General features: G+C 53.6%; 12 protein-coding genes across 12 annotated transcripts; 6 read left to right on the forward strand and 6 right to left on the reverse strand.

The window, feature by feature from the left end:
- Positions 1-20: 20 nt before the first annotated feature.
- On the forward strand, positions 21-2,353 carry C7974DRAFT_387297 (heterokaryon incompatibility protein-domain-containing protein). The gene is made up of 2 exons (XM_046141150.1): positions 21-600; positions 702-2,353. Exons 1-2 carry the CDS (start codon positions 233-235, stop codon positions 2,095-2,097), a joined length of 1,764 nt encoding a protein of 587 aa, XP_045999808.1. The 5' UTR covers positions 21-232; the 3' UTR covers positions 2,098-2,353.
- Positions 2,354-2,375: 22 nt separating this feature from the next.
- On the reverse strand, positions 2,376-4,402 carry C7974DRAFT_448489 (major facilitator superfamily domain-containing protein). The gene is made up of 3 exons (XM_046145671.1): positions 4,020-4,402; positions 3,037-3,970; positions 2,376-2,983 (listed from the first exon to the last, which is right to left on the reverse strand). Exons 1-3 carry the CDS (start codon positions 4,180-4,182, stop codon positions 2,686-2,688), a joined length of 1,395 nt encoding a protein of 464 aa, XP_045999809.1. The 5' UTR covers positions 4,183-4,402; the 3' UTR covers positions 2,376-2,685.
- Positions 4,403-4,827: 425 nt separating this feature from the next.
- C7974DRAFT_352746 (luciferase-like domain-containing protein) lies at positions 4,828-6,476 on the reverse strand. Its single transcript, XM_046139517.1, has 4 exons — positions 6,327-6,476; positions 6,068-6,274; positions 5,958-6,017; positions 4,828-5,915 (listed from the first exon to the last, which is right to left on the reverse strand). Exons 2-4 carry the CDS (start codon positions 6,191-6,193, stop codon positions 4,953-4,955), a joined length of 1,149 nt encoding a protein of 382 aa, XP_045999810.1. The 5' UTR covers positions 6,194-6,274; positions 6,327-6,476; the 3' UTR covers positions 4,828-4,952.
- A 656-nt stretch (positions 6,477-7,132) lies between these two features.
- On the forward strand, positions 7,133-8,785 carry C7974DRAFT_121484 (chaperonin 10-like protein). The gene is made up of 2 exons (XM_046135158.1): positions 7,133-7,517; positions 7,572-8,785. Exons 1-2 carry the CDS (start codon positions 7,234-7,236, stop codon positions 8,650-8,652), a joined length of 1,365 nt encoding a protein of 454 aa, XP_045999811.1. The 5' UTR covers positions 7,133-7,233; the 3' UTR covers positions 8,653-8,785.
- Positions 8,786-8,815: 30 nt separating this feature from the next.
- On the reverse strand, positions 8,816-10,865 carry C7974DRAFT_329473 (major facilitator superfamily domain-containing protein). The gene is made up of 6 exons (XM_046139060.1): positions 10,490-10,865; positions 10,212-10,440; positions 10,135-10,163; positions 9,968-10,085; positions 9,556-9,920; positions 8,816-9,505 (listed from the first exon to the last, which is right to left on the reverse strand). The coding sequence occupies exons 1-6, from the start codon at positions 10,554-10,556 to the stop codon at positions 8,907-8,909; spliced, it is 1,407 nt and encodes a 468-aa protein (XP_045999812.1). The 5' UTR covers positions 10,557-10,865; the 3' UTR covers positions 8,816-8,906.
- Positions 10,866-11,133: 268 nt separating this feature from the next.
- Positions 11,134-13,228, reverse strand: C7974DRAFT_121501 (uncharacterized protein). The gene is made up of 3 exons (XM_046135159.1): positions 12,947-13,228; positions 12,803-12,892; positions 11,134-12,751 (listed from the first exon to the last, which is right to left on the reverse strand). The coding sequence occupies exons 1-3, from the start codon at positions 13,166-13,168 to the stop codon at positions 11,192-11,194; spliced, it is 1,872 nt and encodes a 623-aa protein (XP_045999813.1). The 5' UTR covers positions 13,169-13,228; the 3' UTR covers positions 11,134-11,191.
- Positions 13,229-13,633: 405 nt separating this feature from the next.
- On the forward strand, positions 13,634-15,317 carry C7974DRAFT_304293 (major facilitator superfamily domain-containing protein; the record flags this gene model as incomplete). Its single annotated transcript, XM_046137973.1, has 3 exons — positions 13,634-13,793; positions 13,839-14,123; positions 14,173-15,317. The coding sequence occupies 3 exons, from the start codon at positions 13,634-13,636 to the stop codon at positions 15,315-15,317; spliced, it is 1,590 nt and encodes a 529-aa protein (XP_045999814.1).
- Positions 15,318-15,573: 256 nt separating this feature from the next.
- On the forward strand, positions 15,574-17,314 carry C7974DRAFT_352761 (luciferase-like domain-containing protein; the record flags this gene model as incomplete). The annotated part of the gene is made up of 2 exons (XM_046139518.1): positions 15,574-16,373; positions 16,420-17,314. Exons 1-2 carry the CDS (start codon positions 15,829-15,831, stop codon positions 17,312-17,314), a joined length of 1,440 nt encoding a protein of 479 aa, XP_045999815.1. The 5' UTR covers positions 15,574-15,828.
- Positions 17,315-17,363: 49 nt separating this feature from the next.
- C7974DRAFT_409799 (alpha-acetolactate decarboxylase) lies at positions 17,364-17,990 on the reverse strand (the record flags this gene model as incomplete). The annotated part of the gene is made up of 1 exon (XM_046143416.1): positions 17,364-17,990. One exon carries the CDS (start codon positions 17,988-17,990, stop codon positions 17,364-17,366), a length of 627 nt encoding a protein of 208 aa, XP_045999816.1.
- Positions 17,991-18,585: 595 nt separating this feature from the next.
- On the forward strand, positions 18,586-19,468 carry C7974DRAFT_409800 (uncharacterized protein; the record flags this gene model as incomplete). Its single annotated transcript, XM_046143417.1, has 3 exons — positions 18,586-18,636; positions 18,687-19,052; positions 19,103-19,468. 3 exons carry the CDS (start codon positions 18,586-18,588, stop codon positions 19,466-19,468), a joined length of 783 nt encoding a protein of 260 aa, XP_045999817.1.
- A 1,181-nt stretch (positions 19,469-20,649) lies between these two features.
- C7974DRAFT_431534 (Metalloenzyme, LuxS/M16 peptidase-like protein) lies at positions 20,650-23,938 on the forward strand (the record flags this gene model as incomplete). The annotated part of the gene is made up of 2 exons (XM_046144786.1): positions 20,650-23,356; positions 23,406-23,938. 2 exons carry the CDS (start codon positions 20,650-20,652, stop codon positions 23,936-23,938), a joined length of 3,240 nt encoding a protein of 1,079 aa, XP_045999818.1.
- Positions 23,939-24,035: 97 nt separating this feature from the next.
- On the reverse strand, positions 24,036-25,079 carry C7974DRAFT_448502 (uncharacterized protein; the record flags this gene model as incomplete). The annotated part of the gene is made up of 1 exon (XM_046145672.1): positions 24,036-25,079. The coding sequence occupies one exon, from the start codon at positions 25,077-25,079 to the stop codon at positions 24,036-24,038; it is 1,044 nt and encodes a 347-aa protein (XP_045999819.1).
- Positions 25,080-25,352: the final 273 nt, after the last annotated feature.

The raw sequence follows: 25,352 nt of genomic DNA on the forward strand, positions 1-25,352 counted from the left end.
TTCCTTGGCAGTGCCTACATCTCATCGCTTCTCTTCACCATCTTTCTCCTTTCCTACCCACGCCTAACTCTTGAACCGCACTCGGGAGTTCACCTCTTTCGATTACAGGAGCCTGCATCTTTCTCTATCTGATCTGAACCAGAAAAGCGTCCCGTTAAAAGCTGCTCTTTCCACACTTCCGCCTAGCTTCAGCCTAATCGCCTCGATTCCCACCACATCACCCAAGCTCATTATGCGGCTTATCAACACTAAAACACGCGAGTTCGAGGAATTCATAGGGGATGATGTCCCCGGATACGCCATCCTTTCGCATACCTGGGGAAAAGATGAGGTCACATACCAACACTATGTGTCTGGTAATTGCCAAAGCATGAAGGGCTATGCCAAAATCGACATGACATGCCGCATAGCCGCTCGGAGCCAGATAGGTTACGCATGGGTAGACACTTGCTGCATCGACAAGAGTAGCAGTGCGGAGCTGTCAGAGGCGATCAACTCGATGTTCCGATGGTATCAGCATGCCGTGGTATGCTATGTGTACTTCTCGGACTTACCACCTGATGCGCAGTGGGATCGATCAACCCTCGCCAACTGCCGTTGGTAAGTCAAAGTAACCGGCTCAGTTCAATCCACTCTCCACTGAGATGCCTACGTACTGCAGGTACCTCTTTGTCAGACTACTAATACGATAACCGATTCAGGTTTACCAGAGGCTGGACTTTACAAGAGCTCATAGCGCCAAAAGAGATAATTTTCTTTGACTGCATGTGGTCAGGCGGGATCAAATCTTCTGACGGTATCCGCAAAGTCCGGTGGCTCATAAGGAGGATAAGCTCAATAACAAAAGTCGACGAAAAGCTCTTGCTTGGAAACCAGTCTCTCGACTTATACTGCGTGGCGCAGAAACTGTCTTGGGCATCTAAGCGTGAGACAACCCGTGTCGAGGACATGACTTATTGTCTTATTGGTTTGTTTGGAGTCAATATCCCCCTGCTGTACGGGGAAAGGGAGAAAGCATTTCGAAGACTGCAAGAAGAAATATTACGTTCAAGTGCCGACCTCAGCATCTTCGCATGGAAACTGCCACCACAGAATCCGACCCACCAAGGACTACACGACTACGGAGAACAGACAGACGACCAAGAGACGTTACTTGATCTAGATAACTCTACATCATCAACAGTAAGCGGTGTGTTCGCTCGATCGCCGGCTGAATTTTTCGATAGTGGTCAGTATACGAGAGTGGCCAACGGTCTGCGGGAGATTTCGATGACCAATATTGGGATCAAGATTCGTTCCAAACTTTTACTAGTTGAATCTCCCCGCTCTAAAACGGATACACGTGTCTATTTCTTGCCGTTAGCTGTTCACCCGTGTGACGGACCAGCACTGGGCATATGGCTGCGGCACATCGGAAACCAACATTTTCTCAGAAAAAACGCTTTCGAACTGGGATCTTGGAATCCTTTGAGTGATAGGCCCTTACCATTACAAGACAGCTTTTTGAGACCAGACCTGCCGTCTGAGTATTGTCAATCAAGCGATCGCTACGTCTCAGCAAGGGGCATCCTGAAGTTTATTCGCCAAAACACACTTCGTATGGCGATACAACCGCATATGAGAATTCTGGACGCTTGGCCTCCAGAGTATTTTGATATGGAGGATCTTTGCTTCTTCATCAGTGCACGTGAAGCTCCGTCTCTCTGTATCGTTCGAGTCGAATGTTCCGGTAAAGATTCTGACTGCACAATCATCGTATGCGATTGGCCATTTATGCCCAAATTCACTGTGCTGGAAGACCCCATGCCCGAAGAGGCGCTCCAGACAATCCGATCAATCCAAAGCGAAACCCGCGAGTACGGCGGCATTCGAGGCCGCGTGAAATCGCTGCTGCAGGATGCGGGAATACCTCACTCGCATCTTTGGGTGGAACGAAAGTCCAATTTTTTAGGGAAAAGTGTCCATAGAATTCTTCCGGATGATAAACCTGGAAACAGACATCGAATACTCTCGATTCAGAGCAGCATCTTGCGTGCGCATGGAGCCCCCAGACAGAAGCGCAGTGATTGGTCCACCTGTTTGCCAGGAGAAGAATAAATTTACACTCATCATCATTCAACAGCTTGAGGTACAAGCCCCAGCACAGATTGGACTCCTTGGCATCAAAACAGACTGTACATCAACATCTCCACAAGGATATATCTCACAAACACCCAGTGGTGCGTCCAGCCGCAGGGCTGTTTGAGGTCTCATGACAGAAACGTTTGAGTGTAACCCTTACCGTGATTGCGTGGCAGTGGTACGTAGAAGTCTGGGCGGACAGGAAGGAAACGAATTTTACCTTCTTGCCCTAGCGATGACTGTCTCGTCTCGTGACTGTGAGAGTAAACAAGGCTGTGTCGCACTGCATACCACTAGCATGAGGCTTGAGTGCGTGCAGCCTGTGTTGGAAATGTCTTTGTAGCCTGATAGTGAGCAGTACATGATTCGGCAGTGATAGCCTCCACCGGTCTTCTGCCAGTCCGTTCGCCATCACACATATGTTTGTAGCCAACTCTGCTCAGAATTAAAAATACAGCACTCGTGCCTAGCTCATTTTTCACAAGAAATTTCAGTCTGCTCTACCGTAGTGACTATTGTCTCTAAGATATGGTGCAATGCGAAGCTTCTTTCCCACTTGTAAATCTATTTCTCGATCTCAAGGCTCTCATCATCTGCTAAAGCCTTGCGCTCATTCACCGGACGCTCAGGCACCAAGAAGGTTGCTGCAAATGTCGATGGAATAGTAACAGAGAACATAACGAACGCAACGATGAGGTTGATCATCGGCTTGATCTTCGCCGCGCCAATCCCGAACGCGAGACACGAGCCCACTGATTCAAAGGACCGAAGCAAACCCACAGCCAGAGTCAGTGTCTCGATGTCGTCAAAGAAGGCGCCGAGTATCCAGTATACGAACATATAGTGCGACTCGTTCATGAATCTGCACATCGGTCAGTCAGCAGATACTAGGCAGGACGCACACTCCGAACATACCTGAACAATACGTTGACCGCGAACCCCCGTCCGAACCCAGGCAGATCCCAGTCCAGCGTAACTTTGGGCACAGCCTCAGAATACAATTTCTCGTTGGCCACCTGCCACCCGAATAGCGCCAGCATCATCACCGAGAAAAACACCCACGTCCCCTTCGCCAGCGCCGGCCGGCTGAACCACCTCGTGTCGTAGAACCAGCCCCACAGTATATTCGCAATCGATGCCGCAACCCCGGACGTCAGAGCACCGAGCGTACGGGCACGCACGGAGAAGTAGCGTGTTAGGTAGATGCCCTGGTACGTGTTGTTCCAGTTGAAACCGACCATCACGGGGATCAGGAGGTAGAAGCGCGGGTCTTTGAGTAGTGCCCACCAGCGGCCGACTTCTTTCATGAGGGCTTTGTTTTTGGTTGGGTCGGGTACTTTGCGGCCGTCGCGGTGGATGATCTTTTGTGGCGGCGAGACGAGGAGTGCGAGGGGAAGGCCGAGACATTGGAGTGCGATCAGGACGATGTATGTCGTGTAGCCGACTTTGCCGCGCTGGCCGCTCTTGTAGTTGAGGGAAAGTTGGACGGAGGAGCCGATCAGCTGTCCGAGTTCGCGCAGTCCTAGCCAGATACCTGTGAACTTTCCACGGTCTTCGATGCTCGCATAGCCTAGTGCGATAGCGCCTTCGGATGCCCACAGCGCGGAAGCTGCAAGACCGCAGGTAGCGCCGCCGACGAGGACGAACCATTCAGTGCCGTACCTGTTGTTTACGTACAGAGCGGCTGAGTAGGGTGCGTAACCAAGAGTTCCAAGAATCAGGACGTTCTTCAGGCCGAACTTGTTTGCGAGGATGGCGAAAATGGAGCAGCCAAACACCATGATTCCAAAGGTTAGAGAGTTGGCACCATTGACGAGATATGGTTCTTGCTGACCCCCAGCTCCCACATCTGCTTGTTGTTAGTTTCTGCTACAGTCATGTGCGGCTTGAGAACGTACTGTTGAGAGCATTCCAGATTCCGGGTTGTGTAAAGCTAATGAAGCCCACCACAATGACATTGAAGAGAGGACTTCGATACCATCGCGTAAACCGTGAGACGGGTTTTGTCACCTCCCCGTCTTGCGCTTGCTCAGCCAGCGGCTCGACGACTTTGTCAGCCATAGCGCAAAATCCGCAAGTATGAAGCTCGACTCTGGAGTCTTTTATCTTGCAGGGTTCTTATTATACATACTCTCTGCGTCTCGTGGCTTGCGGATGCTGATTCAGGTGCCATGTGTATGTTCGAGGCTTGATAAGGTGTGATCGACATGGAAGGTGGAATTGCCAGAATAGGCTAGCTCCATGATGCTATCCGTGCATGTATTGCACAATCGGGCTCCAAGAGGCATCTCAAGCGACTAGCGAGCCCGTCAAACCACTATCACAATGCGCCAAGTACACATGATTCTTGTGAAAGCCTCGTTTGTTCGAGGTTGCTGAAAATTCTTATCCGATGAGAAGTCGTGGCGTGCTTGGCCCAGTGGAATGAGACCATGGACCACTCTCACTAAAATCTGTTGACATTGCTCGACTCAAGACGTGCCAAGGGAGGACTGCCATGGTCTACCACATAGTGTTGACCCGAGGAAAACTGTTGTAGTGCTTGCCGGCTCGCATTGGCTTGTGTGGCGCATCGCTGGCAGTCTCTCTTAATTTATTGTCCGCATAATTAGAGCAAGTGAGGCATGATTGTACTTCTGGAAAATCGCTGGTGTCGCCTTTTGTCAAGGAATGTTGGTGACAGGAAGTGGTGAACATGTTGTGCTTAGTCAGAGATTATTCATTGCGCTAGCCTTTTGTGCTGACACCGTCATCGACGCGCATTGACGGGCATCGACGTTACTCTTGATTTACGTGTTTTTCCGTGTTATATTGTGATTTTATCGTATCACCTACTCAGGGATAACGTGGTCTTTCGCATCGACTCCAGCTTTCCAGCGATACTTTGACGCAACATGCTCGTCCAGCGGTCCCTTCTGCCCCGGAATGCCATAAAAGTTCTCTCTGTACGTTCCTCCAGGAACGGCGTAGTCCTCCCAGAATAGACCGCGCGCCTTCAGCTCTGGAAGCAACAGCTCGATGATGTCCTCAAATGATTGCGGGAATAGCGCGTATGCGAAGTTGAATCCGTCAACATCAGCCTCATCAACCCAAGTCTGAAGCCCGTCTGCAACCTGAGCAGGAGTGCCAACGATGATGGGGCCATTACCACCAATGCTCACATGCTCGGCGACGGTGTGCTTCGTCCATTTCGAAGTACCGGGGGAAAACTTTGCGTATGCCTCCACAGTGGACCGGACGGCGTTGCTTTCGACCTGACGAAGCTCCTCGTCATCACCGTACTTGCCCAGATCAATGCCTGTCCATCCGCAGAACAGAGCCAATGCACCTTCAAGAGAAGCATACTTCCGATAATCGGCCAGTTTGGCCTGGGCCTCCTCTTCAGTACGTCCAATGATCGGGGTCACAAGAGCAAGAACCTTGATGTTATTCGGATCTCGTCCATGTTGCGTTGCTGCAAGCTCCCGAATCTCTGCAATACTCTTCGCAGGCACTGTAGGGCTGAATGCGCTGACAAATATGGCTTCCGCGCTCTGTGCTGCGAACTGTTTGCCAGCTTTCGAAGTTCCGGCTTGGAGCAGAAGTGGAGTGCGCTGTGGGCTTGGCTGGCAGATGTGAGGCCCGGGTACTGTGAAGTACTTGCCGTTATGGTTAATTTCGCGGACCCTTTCCGGAACGGTGTACACCCCCTTCTCGCGATCAAGAACAACAGCATCGTCTCTCCACGACGATTCGAAGAGTTTGTACATCACCTTCACATACTCATCGGCTTGCGCATATCTCTCATCATGCTGCTGGAATCAGCACTGTGCAGCCATAGATTTGCCGGTACTTACCGCTACCTGCTCTTTGAAGCCCATATTTCGGGCGGCGGAATCCAGGTAACTAGTGACGATCTGCGGGCGCTTTAGTCTTACGTTCAACCGATGGAGCTATAGCGACCAACATTCCAGCCTAGTCGGCCCTTCGAGAGGTGATCGACTGTCGATAGCCTACGAGCCAGATGGTAGGGCTGCTCATACGTTGTCGATACTGTTACACCAAAGCCAATACTTTTTGTAGCTGCAGCCATTGCGCTCACGACACTAAGTGGCTCATTGACAGGCCACTGTGCACCAGAGATCTTTGCAGCATCAAGGTTGCCATTGTAGACCTTTGAGCTCGTCAGAGGTTACTTATTTGCCTCACCTCGCTTGCGTACTAACATCATAGCCACCGAGAACATCGGCAATAAAGATACCGTGGAACTTGGCCTTCTCAAGGAGTTTTGCAAGTTCGACCCAATGGTCAACGTCGCCGAACTTGTGAGAGTTGTCGTCTGGATGTCTCCAGAGACCAGGCGACTGATGGCCACTACCTGTTGGATCGTTCCCAGATTAGTTTTTCATAAACTAAAATAGGGTGAAAGGAAGCTCTTGCTGAGCGGGGAAGTGATGCGGTTGATGCAGATGACGTTGAAACGGGTTGGCGCGTGATCACGTGAACTTACACATCTCCACGAAGGCATTCACGATCCATTTCTTTGGGGGCGCCATTGTCTCGTAAAATTCCAGGCGTATGTCGTGCTTTCGACTTGGATATTCCGTGCCTACTGAGGATTGTAAAGATAGATATGGATCCGATGTCGCTGTTTGATGTTGCTCCAGTTCGATGGGGCAGATGATGTGCTTTCAACTGTATTCACGCAATCGCTTATCTCGCCACCCAGCGCAAATCACACAACACGGCTTCGTACCGCGGGATGTTCCTGACGCAGGGTTGTTTTGGTTCCTCAATCTATCCACGTTGTAGTCGGGCTCTAGCGGCTGATTACGGTTCTTCTCCACCCCTGGTGGCTACCACGCCATCGTACTCCACAATGCCGACAGTGTGGTCCCCGCGAAGAGGCCGTAGACGCCGAGGCGAATGATTGGGGTAAGCATGTTTCTGCACATTAGCTTCTTTGCTTACCATTTAGTAACATGACGAGGTCGGCTTTTCGGGTATACTCCTTCAACACGCGGCTACCTATACATCCTTCCCCAACCTGAGATCCATAACCCAAGTTTCTTCGTTAATATAGACTTTGGTACTGAACACGCCATCTCATTCACTTTTCTAAAACTGCACATCATGGTTCCCTGGCGATGGCGACCAAAAAGCATCTCGAAAGCACCCGCGCCTATCAAAACAGAGGATACAGCGAAAGACAGCGCGATCGTTCAAGTACAAGACCAGTTCCAGCGCCATGAGATAACGAAGACACATCCCGAACGACAATCAGCATTGTTACTCCACGCAATACGTCAACCATACGAGGTGGCTATCGACCACGCTGTTCCCGAGGTACAAGACGACACAGAACTGCTGGTTAAGGTCACTGCTGCTGGGCTGAATCCCATAGACTGGAAGTCACCGTAAGTGCATGGCAAAGAATCAGGAATTCGTCGCTTTTACTCACAAGAAACCAGCGACTTCAACTTCGGTGTCCCTGTCTTTCCCTTTATATCCGGTCGCGAATTGTCTGGTGTAGTCGTTAAGGCGCCAAAATCACCAAATTCTCGTATACGCGAAGGCGACATCGTGACGATACCTTCGACCGACTACAGAGATCTGCGTAAAGCTGCATTTCAAGAATACAGCATTGCCTCGTCATTTAATACCATACGACTCCCGCACAACGTTTCGGCAGAGTCCGGAAGTATCCTGGGCGTGGCCTTCGTATCTGCAGTGCTAGCATTGGGTATATGCATGGGAGTCAGCTTCGAGGGTATTGAGAATGGGCCAGATCTTCTGGAAATTGTGCGCAATATCGACCCCGAAAGACTGCCCATAGACATCAGGAAGGAATGTCTCGAAAACATCAGCAACGCTGATCGGGCGAAGGCCGGAGACTACATCATCATTTGGGGCGGCAGCTCTACGAGTGCGCACCTTACAAAACAAATTGCAAGATTGGCAGGCCTGAAGATCGTGTCAATAGTCGACAACGCGAAACATGGAATACGGCTGTCCTCGAATGCAGCCACACGCCCTGATCTGCTCGTAGATTCGCACGACCCCGAAAGAGCGATCGATATCATCAAGCGAGCAACCGGGGATAACGCCCGTTTCGGTTTTGATACCGTGGGAAAAGAATCTGCTGCTCACCTTCTACGTTCACTGGTTTCTTCAACTTCTCCAATTGCCTCATTACCGAAAGACGCACAGAATTACGAACGCAAAGACTCAAAGCTGCCAACGCCACCATCCACACCCCTGGAGCCTGCCGAAGATGCTCCACGGTCACATTTGGTTGGACTAACTGGGTTGCCAAAAACCGACATTCCAGAAGATGTGACTTTGCATAACGTGCCCATCAAGCTGTTCCACGAAGTCCCTGAAGTTGGCGAGGCGCTTAGTGCTTGGTGCGAGAGACTGCTTTTGAAGGGATTGTTGGTCCCGCCGGATGTTGTAGGGACAGTACATGGGCTAGATGCTATCAACGAAGGTCTTGACAGAATGAGGAGGAGGGAGATTAGCGGGGGTCGACTTGTAGCTGTACTTCCGTAGATAGTTCCTACAAAAGTCATACAAAATGATGGGCGATGGAGTAAAGGGTATTTGTATAGCACTCTGAGAGCAATTTCTCTAATTTTCTTGTTCACGTAAATCGACATGAGATCTCAAAAAGGAATCGCAGAATGTAGTAGTGTTCGTGATACACAAAACAATGTAGTAAATCTCATCTAAATTCTACCATGCCGTCTTCAACACTCGCCACCTAGATCTTCTTCCTTCTCTTATAATTCAGAGAGAATCTATGCTTACTTCGAATCTATGACCCCTTTCTGCGATTCCACCACTGTCGATTGTACCGGTTTAGCGTCGATTTCATCCTCAAAAGTCTTCTTATCACCAAATTCCCGCAGCACCAGCCATGCGGGCCAGATTGCAACTGCCCATAGTGCGAAGTTCCAGTAAATAGCTCCAACCTCAGCAAAGACCGTGACAGAGGTGATTCCGTAGCTAACCGCCTGCCATGCAGACTCGGTACCTCTGAGAAGGGCAGCATATCGGATAACTTCAGGCTCGTTCTCTGCAAGCTGCCCAATGAAGAAATACAAGAAGAGGTAGTTGAGCTGGAAGCCGACCGTCAGGAAAATGAAGACTGCAAAGCCGCGACCGAAACCAGGCGACGACCAGTCGTACGTTGGTTGCGTCGAGCGGAATTCGGTAGCCAGGATGGTAGCCCACAACCACCAGGCGCCTTGCAGAACTACAATGGTCCAGAAGGTACTACGAGCACGGAAACGTAGCGGTATCGAGGTCCGGTCAAGATAGTATCCAAGCAAATTACCACAGGTAACAGCTACAATACCAGATAGGAACGACCCCAATGCTCGAGAGCGGACAGAAAACCATACTGAGTGTACATTAGACAAGCTTTCTCTGAGTATAGAGATAGAAACTTACAAGCAAGATATGTGAAATAGACAGCTTCTGAGAAAACTGCTTGTCCAATCCAAAGGACAGTGAGAAGATATCTCTTCGTAAAGAACAACTTGGTCGTAGCCTTGATCTCGAACCAAGGGTTATCCAAGATAGCCAAGTCGACTTTCTTGCCGTCCTTCCTCTGGACTTGATTGGGTTTGTTGAGGAAAATACCAACGAAGGGGCCAATGCACTGCAGCGCAATGAAGATGAGGTAAACAGTGTACGAAACACTGCCAGCTTGGTCGCGGTCCGCGTTGAGTCCAAGATTGATAGCACCACCCAGGATCTGCCCACCCAAGCGAAAGGTGAGCCAGTAACCAAGCGCTTTGCCCTTGTTCCAGGGCCTATCTCGTCAGCCAATTGTTCTCACTACGCTCACAGACGGACCTACTCAGGATATGCTATGGCAATGGCGGCTTCAGCCATCCAGAAGACGCCGGCAGAAATACCGCAAAGTGCGCTTCCGAGGTAGATAAACCACTCTGTGCCGAAACGGTTGTTCGTGTACACTGCACAGTCTCAGTATGTGTTTTGTACCCATCCTAGAAATATACTCACGAGCTGCTGCGTAAGGGGCATAGCCAATTCTACTGACTGTTAACATTGATCGAAGATTTGGCGTGTCTCTAACTCACGTTCCAAAGATCAACGCCCCCTTGATGCCAATGTAGTGCACGATGGCACTGCTGAAGTAGCAACTAACCACCATCAAGCAGAAAGTAAGCGCATTACCAGCGTTCACAAGATGAGGCGATTGAGCTCCACCAGCTCCCAGCGAGTTCATCGCACCCCAAATGCCAGGGGCCGAGAAGTTGCAAAGACCAAGGATGGTCATGTTGAAGAGTGTGCTTCGATACCATTTTGCTGATGGAATGAGTTTGGTTCACAGGAACACATGTAGAAAGTTACTCACTTGGATAATCGCGCCTCTCAATCTCGACATCACTGCCAGATTCCAAAGATGAGTCTTGCGTGGCCATGTTTGACGTTGTCTAGCTTCTGGTTGTCGATCAATTTGCGGAAGGATTGACTTTCATATATTCCTGCAAGTCTCCACTTCTTCGTGTAGTGCCGGAGGCGTTCTGACAGGGTCAGCATGTACCGAAGCTATCATTTCGCGGAAGCTTGAAAGCACGCATTTGCGTGCCGACTCTATTGCACACGCCACACCGAGCCATCACAATGACTCCGGTACTCGGTGCGGCTGTTGCTAGATCTCATTTCAAACCGACCTCCATGCAATCTAACTGGCTTTCGACCTTGATACGGGTCACTTGCGGTAGATTGTGGAGGTTGGGAATTTTGGTGGGGTAGCACGCCATTCATCCTTGCGGTTTGCCAATCCGCACATCTAAGTACCTAGTTCCGAACCGCAACTGATTCGTGCGAAGGTTTCTTCGCTGACGACTCCGGCAGACTGGATGTCGTGCTCTTGGGTATCAAGAGATGGCACTAGTGGTCACGCCATGCCGTGACGGAATTACCAGACTGGGAATGTATGCGCCTCGAACATTCACTTCGATACCGCCTGCGAAGAGTGTCACTGAACTTGAAGCACGTAGATGAATAGATACAGTGTTCAAAATAATTCAATTCATTGTTTGGAATAAGGCCCTTACGTCGACTTCTTCGTCGAACCTGGCAAATCCCACCAGCTCTCGTGAACATCCTTCAAGTCAAGCTCTTTACCTGGCGCTCTCAGATATGAAGTCAAGTCGGCAGTCTCGTCGGTCTCTCTTCTAGTGTATCCGTTGCCAAAGTATGCAAACCGATTCTGCTTGTTGGAGCGCTCGTACACCCAGTCTTCCCAGCGAGGATCTCGCCTGACAAGTGTGAGTCCAGCAGCAGATCCAGGCCACAAGCCATGAATTCTCTGTCCAGGAAGGCCTCCATTGTTCCAAGACGAACAGTTATCGGTCAAGACTGTGCTTGGGAAGAAAGCATCGCAGTAATCGACGAAGTCATCTGCAGCCTCCTTAGATGGAGCGATCGACTTGATGCCTTGTGAGGACACCTTTCGTAATACCTTCGCAAAAAAGGTGAGCGCTGTCTCTACGGCTTGCGGCACCGTCCCTGAGGGGCCTGTGGCATGTGGCCCTGCTAGGAAGAACAGATTCGGGAAGCCGGGCGTGGCAGTGCCCAAGTACGTGTAAGGGAATCCAAACTCGCCATCGGGCTTCCAGGCCTTGCTCAAATCGAGACCACGCGCTTTGATCGGGAATGGTGGGACGAGATCGGTGTTTGCTCCCGTAGCACAGAAGATAGCATCAAACTCATACTTCTTGCCATCAACCGTCTCAATACCAGTGGCTGTGAATCGCTTGATGGGTGCTTTGACAAGTTCGGCATTCTCTTCAGTGAGGGATTCAAGGTAACCAGGGCCAGGGGTCAGCCTTCGGCAGTGTGGTGCGAAGTCTGGAATCAGACCATCGAGGAGCTCGGGCTTCTTCGCCGCTCGTGCTTTCATTACCTCGATAAACGTCTCTCGGATACCTTCATTCTCTTCAGACCCTCGCACCATAGCTCGGAAACGTCGCCAGTACCTCTCCTCAATATCTTTGCGGAACTTGAGATACGACTCAGGATCTTGGAACGATTCCAGTTGATCCGCTGGATACGGTTGAGGCTCAAAAGTCCTTTCATCACCAGCCCAACTTGTTGCTATCCATGTTGGATTTCTTACGAAATGTGTGACGTGTTCAACGACACGCTGTAGATGCGGTACAATTTGCAGTCCGCTAGCTCCATTGCCGATGACTGCGACCTTCTTCCCTGTTGGGTCAAAGGAAGGATCCCAATTCGAAGTGTGACGTAGATGCCCTTTGTAATCATCAAGACCTGGGTAATCCGGCAGCTTCCAGGCATTGAACCGTCCAATTGCAGTGATAATGAAATCGAAGTCTTCTTGGCTTGAAGAGTCGTCGATCAAATTATAGACCTTCAGACTCCACTTCGACCTCGCGTCATCCCATGATGCATCGTCGACACGATGTCTTAACTTGACATATTTGTAGACATCATGTTTTTTGGCTGTTTGTTGCCAGTAGTCGCGGATCTCCGCACCTTTGGCGAAAATCTCGGACCATTGAGTGTTGGGAGCAAATGTGCTCTGATAAACATGGGCTGGTATGTCGCATCGAACTCCGGGATACTGATTCTCCAGCCACGTTCCGCTCTAATATACGTCAGATCCTGCTATTGGGTCATTTCTAGTCATTTTACTTACCACGTCGTTGTTTTTCTCAAATATCGTCAACTGAATCCCAGGCACCTTTGCTGGTAATAGAATTCCAGCATTGATGCCGGCCAAGCCAGCCTATCCACTGTTAGAAGACAGATTAAACTTTCGTTATTGACTTGGAATACATACTCCAATGACCGCGACCTTCAGAGGCCGGATGTCGTCAATGTGGTGGTTCGCGTCCAGTTGCAGTCTCGAGATGGGGTAGTCGATTGGCAACGTCGGTCTTGAGTTGACCTGCTCTGTCTCGCTCACAGGTGCAAGATGCTCCGTCAACTGCGCAACGCGTCGCGTCGAAGTTGTTGCTGGTGACGTCTTGCCGATCGTATCGGTGGTGGGAATAACCGCCATCTTGATTGGGACTAGTCAAAAAGGTTGCAATGTGAGACGGGGTCAAGAGCTCTCTCTCCGCAACAACGAACGAAGACAGGATGTTATGAATTCATCAAAGTCATCTTAAAGGATGACTGACCGCTCCATCGGTACATTCGCGAATCACGTTTCATCCGTTATCGCCCCGTATTCGGTATCTGCTTGACTCTTCGCCATTGTAGCTCGGCATGATGATGGTGATCACGCCTTCACCCCACAGGTTGACGGTATGCGCCATGTGGCAGCCAGCGTCGCTGTCGTGCTCGCCCCTGTCGTGGTACAGCGTTGAGAGCACTGATCCCGCGTTTCGAGAGCTGCATGCATTTTGCGCCAAACTGACATCAGATATTCCCTGCACCACGCTCGTCTAGTATGGACATACATAAGACTGTGAGGCGCATGTCGTGCCTTCCAGCAGCGAAGATCTCAGGATAATAAGCTTCAATGTCCGCACCAATCAAGAGCCGCAAATGGTATCAGATCCGATGGTTCCAGGACTACGATACGCCAGAGGAACGTAAGCTAATCGCAAAGCTTGATTTTCTCATTGTGCCTTATGTTTTTCTGGCATATTGGGTGAAGTACATTGATCAAGCAAACATCAGTACGTTACTCGAAGTGATTTCACTATATGTACTAACTGAAACAGACAATGCCTACGTCGCCGGCCTCAAGGAAGATCTTGGATTTGAAGGGAATCAGCTGGTGCGACTGCAGACGATGTACGTGGTTGGCTCAGTAGTAGGCCAGCTGCCGTTCATGTATCTGTTTACACGTGTTCCTATGTTCTACCTTATACCATTCCTCGACGTAGCCTGGGGTATCTTTACGCTACTTCAGTACCGGGTTCACTCATTTGCAGAGCTGGCAGCATACAGATTCTTGGTGGGTCTGTTCGAAGCGGCATTTTTCCCAGCGATTCATTACATATTCGGTATGGGGTTTGACGCTCATAGATCTTTGCAAGGCTAATCGAGCTTCAGGATCGTGGTACCGAGGTGATGAGATTGGTCGCCGCGGTGGCTTCTTTTACGTTGGTCTTACTCTGGGCACCCTGACCGCTGCATTAATCCAGTCTGGTGCAACCTCGCGTCTAGATGGCGTCCACGGTCTTGCTGGATGGCGATGGATGTACATCATATGTGCCATCATCACCATTCCGATTGGCTTGCTCGGACTCTGCGTTCTTCCTGGGACTCCGGACAAGCCGAACAAACTTGTCCTAACTGATCACGATGTTGAGGTTGCCAAAAGCCGTCTTTTGAAGGCTGGCCACAGCGTGAAAGGCGATGTAACCGTTAATACGTTTGTCAAGATTGCCAAGTCCCCGCTGGTATGGGCCTTTCTGCTCCTTGACATCTTTTTCTGGAACGGGTGCATCAACACATCCTCTGGTGGCTACTTGCTATGGTTGAAGAGCTTGAATCGATACTCCAAATCTCGCATCAACGAATTGGGTGCCATTTCTCCAGCATTAGGAATCTTCTACACACTTTTTGTGTGTTTCGCCTCCGACCTCGTACTAGGACCTGCGTGGGCTATCACAGTCTCTCACAGTTGGAACATCATCGGTCTTATAATTCTCACTATCTGGAACGTTCCGGAACCCGCAATCTGGTTTGCATTCATGACCACGTATTCTGCTGTGGCAATGTCGAGCGTGCTGTATGGGTGGATCAACAGCCAACTCAAGTACTCCCCAGCAGAACGAGCGGTCGCACTCGTACTTGCCAATACTCTGGCGCAGTCGACTACTGCATGGACGCCGCTGTTGGTCTTCAAGACAGTTGAAGGTCCCAGGTTCCCCAAAGGATGGGCCTTCGTACTCGCCAACGCAGTGTGCTTGATCATTCTTGCACACATTATCAAAGCTTACATCAAAAGGAAAGCAAGGTACGTCAGGGCTCTAACAGGAACCTGTTGTATACTAATTCTGATACTAGAACTCACGAGTCGGTCTCGGAAAATGACAGTACAAGCTCAATCCATGAAACCCTCGACCCCTATAAACCGAAAAGTCTCCCAGTCACTCAAGGACCAGCTTAGTAAACCCGACTGGCAGCGTGTATTATGCCATAGACATTATGTAATGCGGTATTCGTCAGTGTCAAATAGTAGTACAGCCTGACTTGGTAGTCAAGTACCGAAGTGGTAGTCAAGTACCGAAGTTATAGCCATCCAATTTGAGAAGCATGGATATGATGAGACACCGAACACAGGGACGATGAAGAGTGAATTGACCATTCAACCATGCACACGATCTTCTCCGCTCTGGTGCATACAATGTGGCGTTCCCAACAATCCCTCGTTTGCTGCGAGTCATCCATGCATGCATGCGAATCCACTGCACCAAGAACGTGCATGGCACTGCAGTTGTAGCCACCCCACAACGTGTCGCGACATCGGATAACGGTGTTCAAGATGGCGCAATCGCCGCCATGCATTACGATACGCCACCGGATGATGATAGCCAGTGTGGACATGTCCACGGTGGGGTAGGATATGTATACATACGAGAACGGATATAGCCTTACTCCAACGTGACCACCAGATTTATATCCAACACATAGCATTCGACATCCAACATTCGACACCACTACAAACCAACTCCAACCCCAACCTTGAGACCAAACCACAACATGACAGACCCAACGCCCCCAGACAGCGCGTCAACCCCCAAAAAGAAGATCCTCATCAATGCCTTCGACATGAGCACCGTCGGCCACCTCTCCCCCGGCCAATGGAAAAACCCCAACGACCAATCCGCTACCAAGCGAAGACTCCCCTACTGGACCAACCTCGCCCAGCTCCTCGAGCGCGGCGGCATCAACGCGCTCTTCCTGGCCGACACGTACGGCGGCTACGACACCTACGAATCGAGCCTGGACAACTGCATCCGGCGGGGCGCGCAGTGGCCGATGACCGACCCGACGATCCCGATCTCGGCCATGGCAGCTGTGACGAAGAACTTGTCGTTTGCAATCACCGCCAGCACGAGTTTCGAGCCGCCGTTTCTGCTCGCGAAGAGGTTTAGCACGCTGGATCACCTCACCGGCGGCCGGTTTGGCTGGAACATCGTGACCAGCTGGAAGAAAGCGGCGTTTCGCGCGATTGGACTCGACGAGCCTGTGGAGCACGATGCGCGGTATGCGCAGGCGGACGAGTATCTGCGGGTGCTGTACAAGTAAGTCCCCCATGGCATGGAAAAGCGGCGGGCTGATGCGAGACAGGTTGTGGGAGGGGAGTTGGGCGGACGACGCGATTACGGAGGACCGGGAGCGCGACGAGTACATTGATCCGGCGCGCGTCAGGACGATCAAGCACGACGGCAAGTTCTTCCACCTCGAGTCGAAGCACATTGTCGACCCGTCGCCGCAGCGCACGCCGTTTCTGTTCCAGGCGGGAACGTCGGCGGCGGGGAGCGAGTTTGCGGCGACGCATGCAGAGGCGATCTTTGTCTCGTCGCACTCGCCGGTGGTGCTGAAGCCGAAGATTGCACGGATTCGCGAGCTGGCGAGGGAGAAGGGGCGGGATCCGCAGAGTATCAAGGTCTTTGCGACGTTTACGCCGATTCTGGGAAAGACGGATGAGGAGGCCAGGCTCAAGCACGAGGAGTTGAAGAAGTACGCGAGCGAGATTGGCGGGCTGGTGCTTGTATCGGGCTGGACGGGTATTGATTTGAGCCAGTACCCGCCTGATAAGATCCTCACTGCAGACGACGCAACGACGGACCATCGGGTGAGGAGTTTGTTGGATCAGTTTACTGTGACATCGCCTGACGTACCGGCGTGGACGCCAAAGGTCATTGCTGAAAAAGCCTCAATTGGAGGTCTTGGGCCGGTGAGCGTTGGATCGCCAACCACAGTTGCGGACGAACTTGAGCGGTGGGTAAAGGAGGCAGATGTTGACGGGTTCAACATTGGGTATGTAACTACGCCGGGCAGCTTTGAAGATGTTGTTGATCTGCTGGTACCTGAGTTGAGAAGGAGAGGCATTTACTCGCAGCCTGAGGAGGAAGGGCTGACAGCGAGAGAGAAGGTGTACGGGAAGGGACAGGCAGGCTTGCGCGCTGACCACACAGGCAGCCAGTACAAGTACGATGTGTATGATGAGTCGAAACCGTAGTTGCCATATCTTGCGCAGCGAAGTCGTACTCAGGATGAAGCATACAGGCTTACAGCCGGACATCTTCCCACTCCTGGCTCTGTGAGAATCCTAGATGAAACCTGCCCGTCTTCGCAAAACTCAAGGTTGCCACATCCGTCTCAAAGTCCATCACCTTCCCTCCGACCTCTCCCGAATCGGCCAGAAAGTGCGCATGTATTCTTGGCCCACAGATCCCCTTCATCCACTTAGGCACCACGTAGCCGAACACGATACCTTTCAAGTCATGCTGCTCGCCACCATCCGTAAACTCGACGGACTTGAACATGCCCACAACCTTGAAGGGCGCAAGGGTATTGATAGCCCTCGCATGCGCTATCTTCGGACTCGAGATCAGGTCATCAAGGCTCTCCATGTCCAGGCTCGGAACCTCCATGCGAAACGTGGGGCGAAAGATGGTGACCATTGCAAACGGGAGGCGGGCATCCAGGGGAGCTGGTGAAGCCGTGTTGTCGCTCGAAAGCGCGTATGCTTCGCCGTTGTTCAGGATCATCAGGCGCCCGTCTTCGTAGCTACCAATGCCATCGGTGCCGTGGGACGTCAGGTCTGCGGTGCGCGGTTGGCCTTCGGCAAATCCGGCGGCTGTCGCGGCTGTGGTTCCGAATTGGAAGATGTCGTTGGGTATCGAACCGACCATTTTGTTGTATTCTTTACTTTGTTCTACGGAAATCCGCTTTTGAGATGTTTGGGGTTGATATATGGATGTTCGGACGACGAGGAGACCCGTCATTAATGTCCGGTGATTCTCCGGTTTGGTATGTACTCCCCACCCTCCAACGATGATATTGTGTTGCATTGGAAATTCAATCACAAAAAGACAGCGTCACTGTGCTACTCTCGGAGTGAATTGTGAGGTCATGGAAAAGTGGTGTCTTTACAATGGCTGTAGCTGGAATGGGCGATGTGCAAGGAGCATCAAGACGAGAAAACAAGCAACACAATCACAGTCAAAGCCCTCGCCACATTACTTTGTACAGCAGACAGTCATTCGCAGACGCGATTGTTATTGAGCCTTGTACTGGGAAGGTGCAGCCTTGCGGATGGCCGCAAGGCAAGATGAGCCGATTGCTCGGTAGCGTCATATGTAGCGTCAAAAAGTCCAAAGCCCTTGCCAACTTTGTTATGAACAGTCGCAAGACGACAGCACAACTATTGCGCCCGCACTACTCTTGTCGCCGCCGAAATCTTCACGTACAACAACAATCTGAGGCAGAAGTGCAACTTTCAGCACAATGTCGGGCAATACACCAAAATCAATGTCGAATCGGCTCATGACGATGAAGGTAAGTTTGCTAGGCGCGTGCACGAGGATATGTTGCTAACAAGAGCCCAGTTCATGCAGCGTTCTGCAGCGAAGAATGTAGCATCCTCGCCGACGACACCAAATGGACCCGCTTCCAAGAAAGTGCGACTCTCGAACGGCGGCTCTGTTGCTGCAGACCACCAGATCCTCCAATCCGCGCTCGCTGAAGAGGCGAAGAAGCAGCAAGAAGCGCTCGACAAAGCGGCACTATATACCGGTGAAACGAAGTGGGTGCTCAGCTACAATGATCCTCTGGAAGGCAAGCGCGGGGATGCTCTCACGGTCAGACAGGCAGGGTTTGCGGAGCTTGATGCTGACGACAGCGAGGACGAGGGCGAGGAGGAGCAGGCACAACCAATACGGAGACAGTATGGCGGCGGTGTGAAGAAGGCAGACGTATGTTCCAAGCAAGCGCCGTAAGCTGAACTGCGCGCTAACGATGGCAGAAACCTGTATTCGAGACAGCAAAAGGCTCAGAGGATGAGGACGAATCTGCTTCGGAAGATGACTACGACTCGGACGATCCGACCGCCGAGCTCATACGCGAGACCAAGCGAGAAATGTCCTCCAAGAAGCGAGAGTCGCGAAAGAGCCTGGGAGACGCGTCGCCGAGAACCGCTCCCAGACCGATTAACCAAGATGCCAATCTCAACCGCCTGACATCGCTGAGCGGAGGTCGCAAATCTGGAGGACGTGACATGAGCAGTATGGAGTGCTTCAAATGTGGACAAAAGGGACATGCCAAGGCAGACTGTCCAAACCCAGCGCGCGGCTCTGCGGGCGGAGGCCGAGGCCGCGGCGGACGAAGGTAAGAATTCGCTGTGCGTATTGACGATGTCCAAGAAACCTTGCGGCCGGCTAGTATCTTGATGGCTACGGTACTTTGGAGCTTGCCGGACTAATGCGCTGGAGTTTGCCGACTGCGGCCCTTCTGTGCTAGCAGCGTTCTCATACTGTGCAGCTGGCTGCGAATCTCCTTGAGTTGAGAGGTCAAAGCCTTGTCTGTAGCGAGGCTCTGCAGACGTGCGTGGCCACGAGGGGCCGAGCATTGTCCACTTCCCCACACTCGGTGCATGACAGCCAGACAAGGGCCTTTTCAGCCGCAAGCATGTAGCTGCTGTCATACTGTACTCCAACGGCGCGCTGTCACACAAAAGTCTCGAGACTGCAAACAGCGAATGGCACAGACACCTTCGCGGCACGTACATGGTTACGATGCTTATGCAGCCGAGGCCATGAAGTGTGTACAACAGCTCGCTGACTGCTCATAGCGTAGATAGTGCTGTGCTGTAGGTAGCAAAGAAGGCCAATCATGACGTAGACTAAGTACTCCTCATTAGGTATGTGTGCACTGTTGTTGTTTCCTGCATTCAGCCTTCTTGATGAGGCGGGCAGACAAGTCCAATCGTGATGTAAACCACATGTCCTCGCTGTCCATTGTCGTTGTTTGAGCAGTAACGTGCGTTCAGCCTTGTTGGTGAGGCGGGCACCGTGATGGCCCCGGTCACATGGCTGGGTGTGAAACGGCGAGGTGCAGCTACGGTCTACCGAGGGCGCGGTCCTATCGATAGTGCGGCGCTGAGAGCATCGCCGCCGCACCTTGAATCTTCGACGTTCGCTCGCATTCCACGCTGAGCGCCCGCATTCACCGCCCTTTGTGCCTCGCGCGAGCAAGTGAGGCGCGGCACGGTGATTGGCGTGCCGAGTGACGGTGCGAGGTCTGACACGGTACAAAGTGGCAGGCGCGTTGAACACGCGGCCCCGCTGCGCTGTATAGATGAAAGCCGCGCAGTACGGATATCTGGGGAACCTTGGTGCCCGTCTGTTCCTGCCCGCGCGCGCCGCCGTTTGCGAGCCTGCGCGATTCACATTCACACCCGCCGTCTGTCCTGCTAGCCCCCGTCTGTCGCGAACATCGCCCGCCCTCCGCCTGCACTCCAGCCCCGCCCGCCACTACACCACGCCCACGCACACGCCCACGCACACGCACACAATGGGGGAACCGCTGGCACGGGAAGCGGCGCGCGAGCGCATCGAGAACCTCGAGCGGCCGCAGCTCGACGACCGCGCGTACCGCATCATCACGCTGCCCAACAAGCTCGAGGTGCTGCTGATCCACGAGGCCGGCAGCGACAAGGCGGCGGCTGCGCTGGACGTCAATGTCGGCAGCTTCAGCGACGCCAAGGACATGCCCGGCATCGCCCACGCCGTCGAGCACCTGCTGTTCATGGGCACCGAGAAGTACCCCAAGGAGAACGCCTACAACACCTACCTGACCTCGCACGGCGGCTACTCGAACGCCTTCACCGCCGCCACCTCGACCAACTACTACTTCGAGCTGTCGTACCAGCCCGCCACCCCCGACACCGACCTGACCGACAAGGACACCTCGCCGCTGTGGGGCGGGCTCGACCGCTTCGGCCAGTTCTTCATCGCCCCGCTGTTCCTCGAGGACACGGTCGACCGCGAGATCAAGGCCGTCGACTCGGAGAACAAGAAGAACCTGCAGAACGACACCTGGCGCCTGCACCAGCTGAACAAGGCCCTGGCCAACCCCTCCCATCCGTACTGCCACTTCTCCACCGGCAGCTGGAAGACGCTGCACGATGAGCCCATTGCGCGCGGCGTCAAGATCCGCGACGAGTTCATCAAGTTCCACTCGAACCACTACTCGGCCAACAAGATGAAGCTGGTCGTGCTGGGCCGCGAGAGTCTCGACACTCTGGAGCAGTGGGTCGAGGACATCTTCGCCCTCGTGCCGAACAAGGACTTGACCAACGCCCGCTGGGAGATGCCCGTCTACACCGAGAAGGAGCTGCTGACCCAGGTCTTCGCCAAGCCTGTACTCGAGTCGCGGTCGCTGGAGCTGCAGTTCCTGTACCGCGACGAGGAGCAGTTCTACGAGTCGCATCCGTCGCGATACCTCAGCCACCTGCTCGGTCACGAGGGGCCTGGAAGTATCCTTGCCTACATCAAGGAAAAGGGGTGGGCGAACGGGCTGGGCGCGGGAGGCTCCACGCTGTGCCCGGGCTCCGGGCTGTTCAGCGTGAACGTGAAACTGACAGAGGAGGGGCTGAAGAACTACAAAGAGATCGCCAAGATCATCTTCCAGTACATTGCCATGATTCGCGATCAGCCGCCGCAGGAGTGGGTCGTAGACGAGCAGAAGCGCATCAGCGAGGTCGAGTTCCGCTTCAAGCAGAAGAGCCCGCCCAGTCGGACAGCGAGCGGGCTCGCGGGTGTCATGCAGAAGCCGTACGACCGCACAAAGCTGCTGAGTGGCCCAGCAGTCATCAGCAAGTTTGACTCGAACCTCATCAGCGAGGCCATGTCATACTTGCGGCCCGACAACTTTAGGATGACTATTGTCAGCCAGGACTTTCCGGGCGGCTGGGACCGCAAGGAGAAGTGGTACGGCACCGAGCACAAGGTCGAGAAGATCCCCGAGGATTTCCTCAAGGAGATCAGGGAAGCCTTCGAGGGCAAGAGCTGGCCGAAGGAGCTGCACTTCCCCCACCGCAACGAGTTCATCCCGAGCCGGCTGGATGTTGAAAAGAAGGAGGTAGAAACGCCTACCAAGGAGCCGAAGCTGATCAGGCACGATGACAACGTGCGCATCTGGTGGAAGAAGGACGATCAGTTCTGGGTCCCCAAGGCAAACGTTCACATTTACTTCAAGACCCCAATCACATACGTTAGCGCACGGGTGGTACTCATCTGCACGCTCTTCCGCGAGCTCGTCAACGACGCGCTTGTTGAGTACTCGTATGATGCGGACATCTCAGGCTTGGTGTACGACTTCAGCAACCACATCAGCGGTCTGTCGATTACAGTTAGTGGCTACAACGACAAACTGCACGTGCTGCTTGAGAAGGTGCTCTTGCAAGTCCGCGACCTTGAGGTTCGTGAGGATAGATTCGCTGTCATTCACGACAGGATGTCGCGCTCGCTGCGCAACTGGGATATCGGGCAGCCGTACGGCCAGGTCGGCACCTACTCACGCACATTCAAGAGCGACAGGAGCTTCATGAACGAGGAGCTGACAGCAGAGCTGGACAACGTGACAGCCAAGGATGTGCAAGAGTTCTACCCTCAGATTCTGGCCCAGTGCGAGATCGAGGTTTTGGCTCACGGCAACCTGTACAAGGAGGAAGCGCTGAAGATCACAGATCAGGTTATTGAGATCATGAAGCCGAAACACCTGCCAGCAAGCCAGATCCCTATTCGACGGAACATCATCCTGCCTCCTGGCAGCAACTTTATCTACGAGAAGCAACTCCGAGACCCCGCAAACGTCAACCACTGCATCGAATACAGTTTGTACGCCGGCAACCGCTATGATAACGACATACGCGCTAAGCTCCTCCTCGTCGGCCAGATGACGGACGAGCCGTGCTTCAACCAGCTGCGAACCATTGAGCAGCTTGGCTACGTCGTCTTCTCGAGCGCAGCCTTCCACGACACATGGGCCGGCTACCGCATCCTGATCCAGAGTGAGAAGGATTGCAGGTACCTCGAAGGGCGCATTGAGAACTTCTTGAACTCGTTCGAGAAGACACTGCATGAGATGAGCGACGCAGATTTTGAAGGTCACAAGCGCGCAATCATCAACAAGCGTCTGGCGAAGCTGAAGAATCTGAGTCAGGAAGACAACAGGTTCTGGAATCATATCTACAGCGACTCGTATGATTTCTTGCAAGGTGCGTCCTCCAATCGCCGATTTAACGACATGTTTGCTAACTCGCACAGCCGATACTGACGCCGAGCACATCACCAAGCTCACCAAGGACGACCTGACAGCCTTTTACGCGCACTACATCTCCACCGCCTCCCCCGCGCGCGCAAAACTCTCCGTCCACCTGCAGGCGCAGTCCAAGCCCAAAGAGCCGTCTCTGCAAGACAGGAAAGACGCCGCCATCGCCGCCCTCAGCGCCCTCTTCGCCGAGCAAAACATCGCCGCCGACGCCGACACCCTCAAGTCCCGCGTCAACGACGTCGCAGACGCGGATGCCATTACTGCCGCCGTGCAGCAGTACCTTGAGACTCTGTCGCTGGACAAAGACGCCGCGGCCACGATTCTTGATTCTGCCAAGGCAGCACTCGGTGTCGCGGACGCAGGCCTCCCCGCTGAGCCGCAGGTCAAGAGCGATGGGGCGTCGGGCGCGGGCCAGCCCGTGCTGATCCAGGACGTGTACGCGTGGAAGGCGTCGATGCAGGTCAGCGCGGGCGTGAAGCCGGTGCGGCCACTGGAAGAGTTTGTGGAGATTGCGGAGCGACTGTAGGGTGAGGAGTGTAGGGTCGTAGACGTAGATAGATAAGTTCTGTTCCACTACTTCTCGCGTTTGATGTTGTACATGCCAGGTTACATTTCACGCCCCATCACTCGCTCTTCTCTATCCGCCGACTCTTCTCCACCCCCTCACTTTTCTCCCCCCACCCCTCACTTTTCTCTCCTCCCTCACTCCCCTCCTCCCCCATCCCCCCTTCCCCCAACCGCCCACCCCCCAGCACCCACGCCCTGGGCCCCACCATCCCAAACCCCCCCAACAACCCCTCCAACCCCTCCTCCCTCGCCGGCACAACCCCAACAAACACCCTCTCCCCCCCACCCCGCGGCTCAGAATGCACCGCCCCCCCCCTCCCCGTCGCAAACACCGCCATCCCGCCTCGCCGCGCACTCACGGCGCCGACGTGCGCGAACGCGCCCGCGAGCGCGCTGCGCACGTACGATGCCGTGTGGGCGCAGTGCGTGCATGTCAACGCGGGGCAGGCGGGGGGGTGTACCGGGAGGGAGGGGGGAGGGTGGCGGAGGAGGGTGTGCAGGGTGGTGAGGGCGTGGGGTTGGGAGAGGGGCGGGAGGAAGAGGGTTGAGGGGCCGTGGAGGGCGGTTGTGAGTTTCCAGGCGCGCGGGGCGGCGGGGGGGCGGGGGGACCAGGGGTATCGGCGGGGTGGGGGGTGGGTGGTGGTTTTGGATGTGGATTTGCTCGCGGATTCGGTCTTGGTCTTGGTCTTGGTCTCGGACGTCGACGTAGACGCAGACGCACCCGCGCCCCGACTCGCCCTTACACGATCCCAGACCCCGCCCTCCCCCGCTTCGAAAAAGTCCTCGTCCACATGCCACCGCGGCTCGTCCCACTCGCGTGTCGGCAGCGACGCCCGCAGCGTCAGCCAGCAGTGGTCGAACCCCGCGGCGCGCAGGTACGCATCCAGGAACGCCAGCAGCGGGAGCAGGGCCTCGAGGAGCGCGGGCGCCGGAGCCAGTGTCGCGGCGGCCCAGGGGTGCAGCGAGGACGGCAGCGTCGAGGGGGTGAGGAGCGGGCCGGCGTAGGTCCAGGTTGATGTGCGGAGGACTTTTAGGGCGGGGAGGGGCGTGGGGAGGGGCGGGAGGAAGGTGAATGTGCTGTTGGGGGGGAGGGGGTCCATGGTTGCAGGTTTGGAGGTGGATGGACGGGGGAAGTGGTGGGTTTATGCGGGTTTGGGGGTTGGGTGGTGGGTGGATTGCATGCGCGAGATGGGGTCATGGGAGTGCATATTGAGACGGTCATGGTTGCAGGAAATCCCAGGAGCCTACAATATCGTTGATTGCTGATTGTTGATCGTTGATATTCAAGGCGTGAACACGGACAAGGATGCGAACGAGCACGCGTCGACGCGTCGCAGCCGAGGCGCACCAGCCAACGTCATCCCATCCATCCC

The sequence above is a fragment of the Boeremia exigua genome (assembly GCF_020726555.1).
Source record: "Boeremia exigua strain MPI-SDFR-AT-0100 chromosome Unknown C7974scaffold_3, whole genome shotgun sequence".
In the NCBI taxonomy this organism is placed as follows: Eukaryota; Fungi; Ascomycota; class Dothideomycetes; order Pleosporales; family Didymellaceae; genus Boeremia; species Boeremia exigua.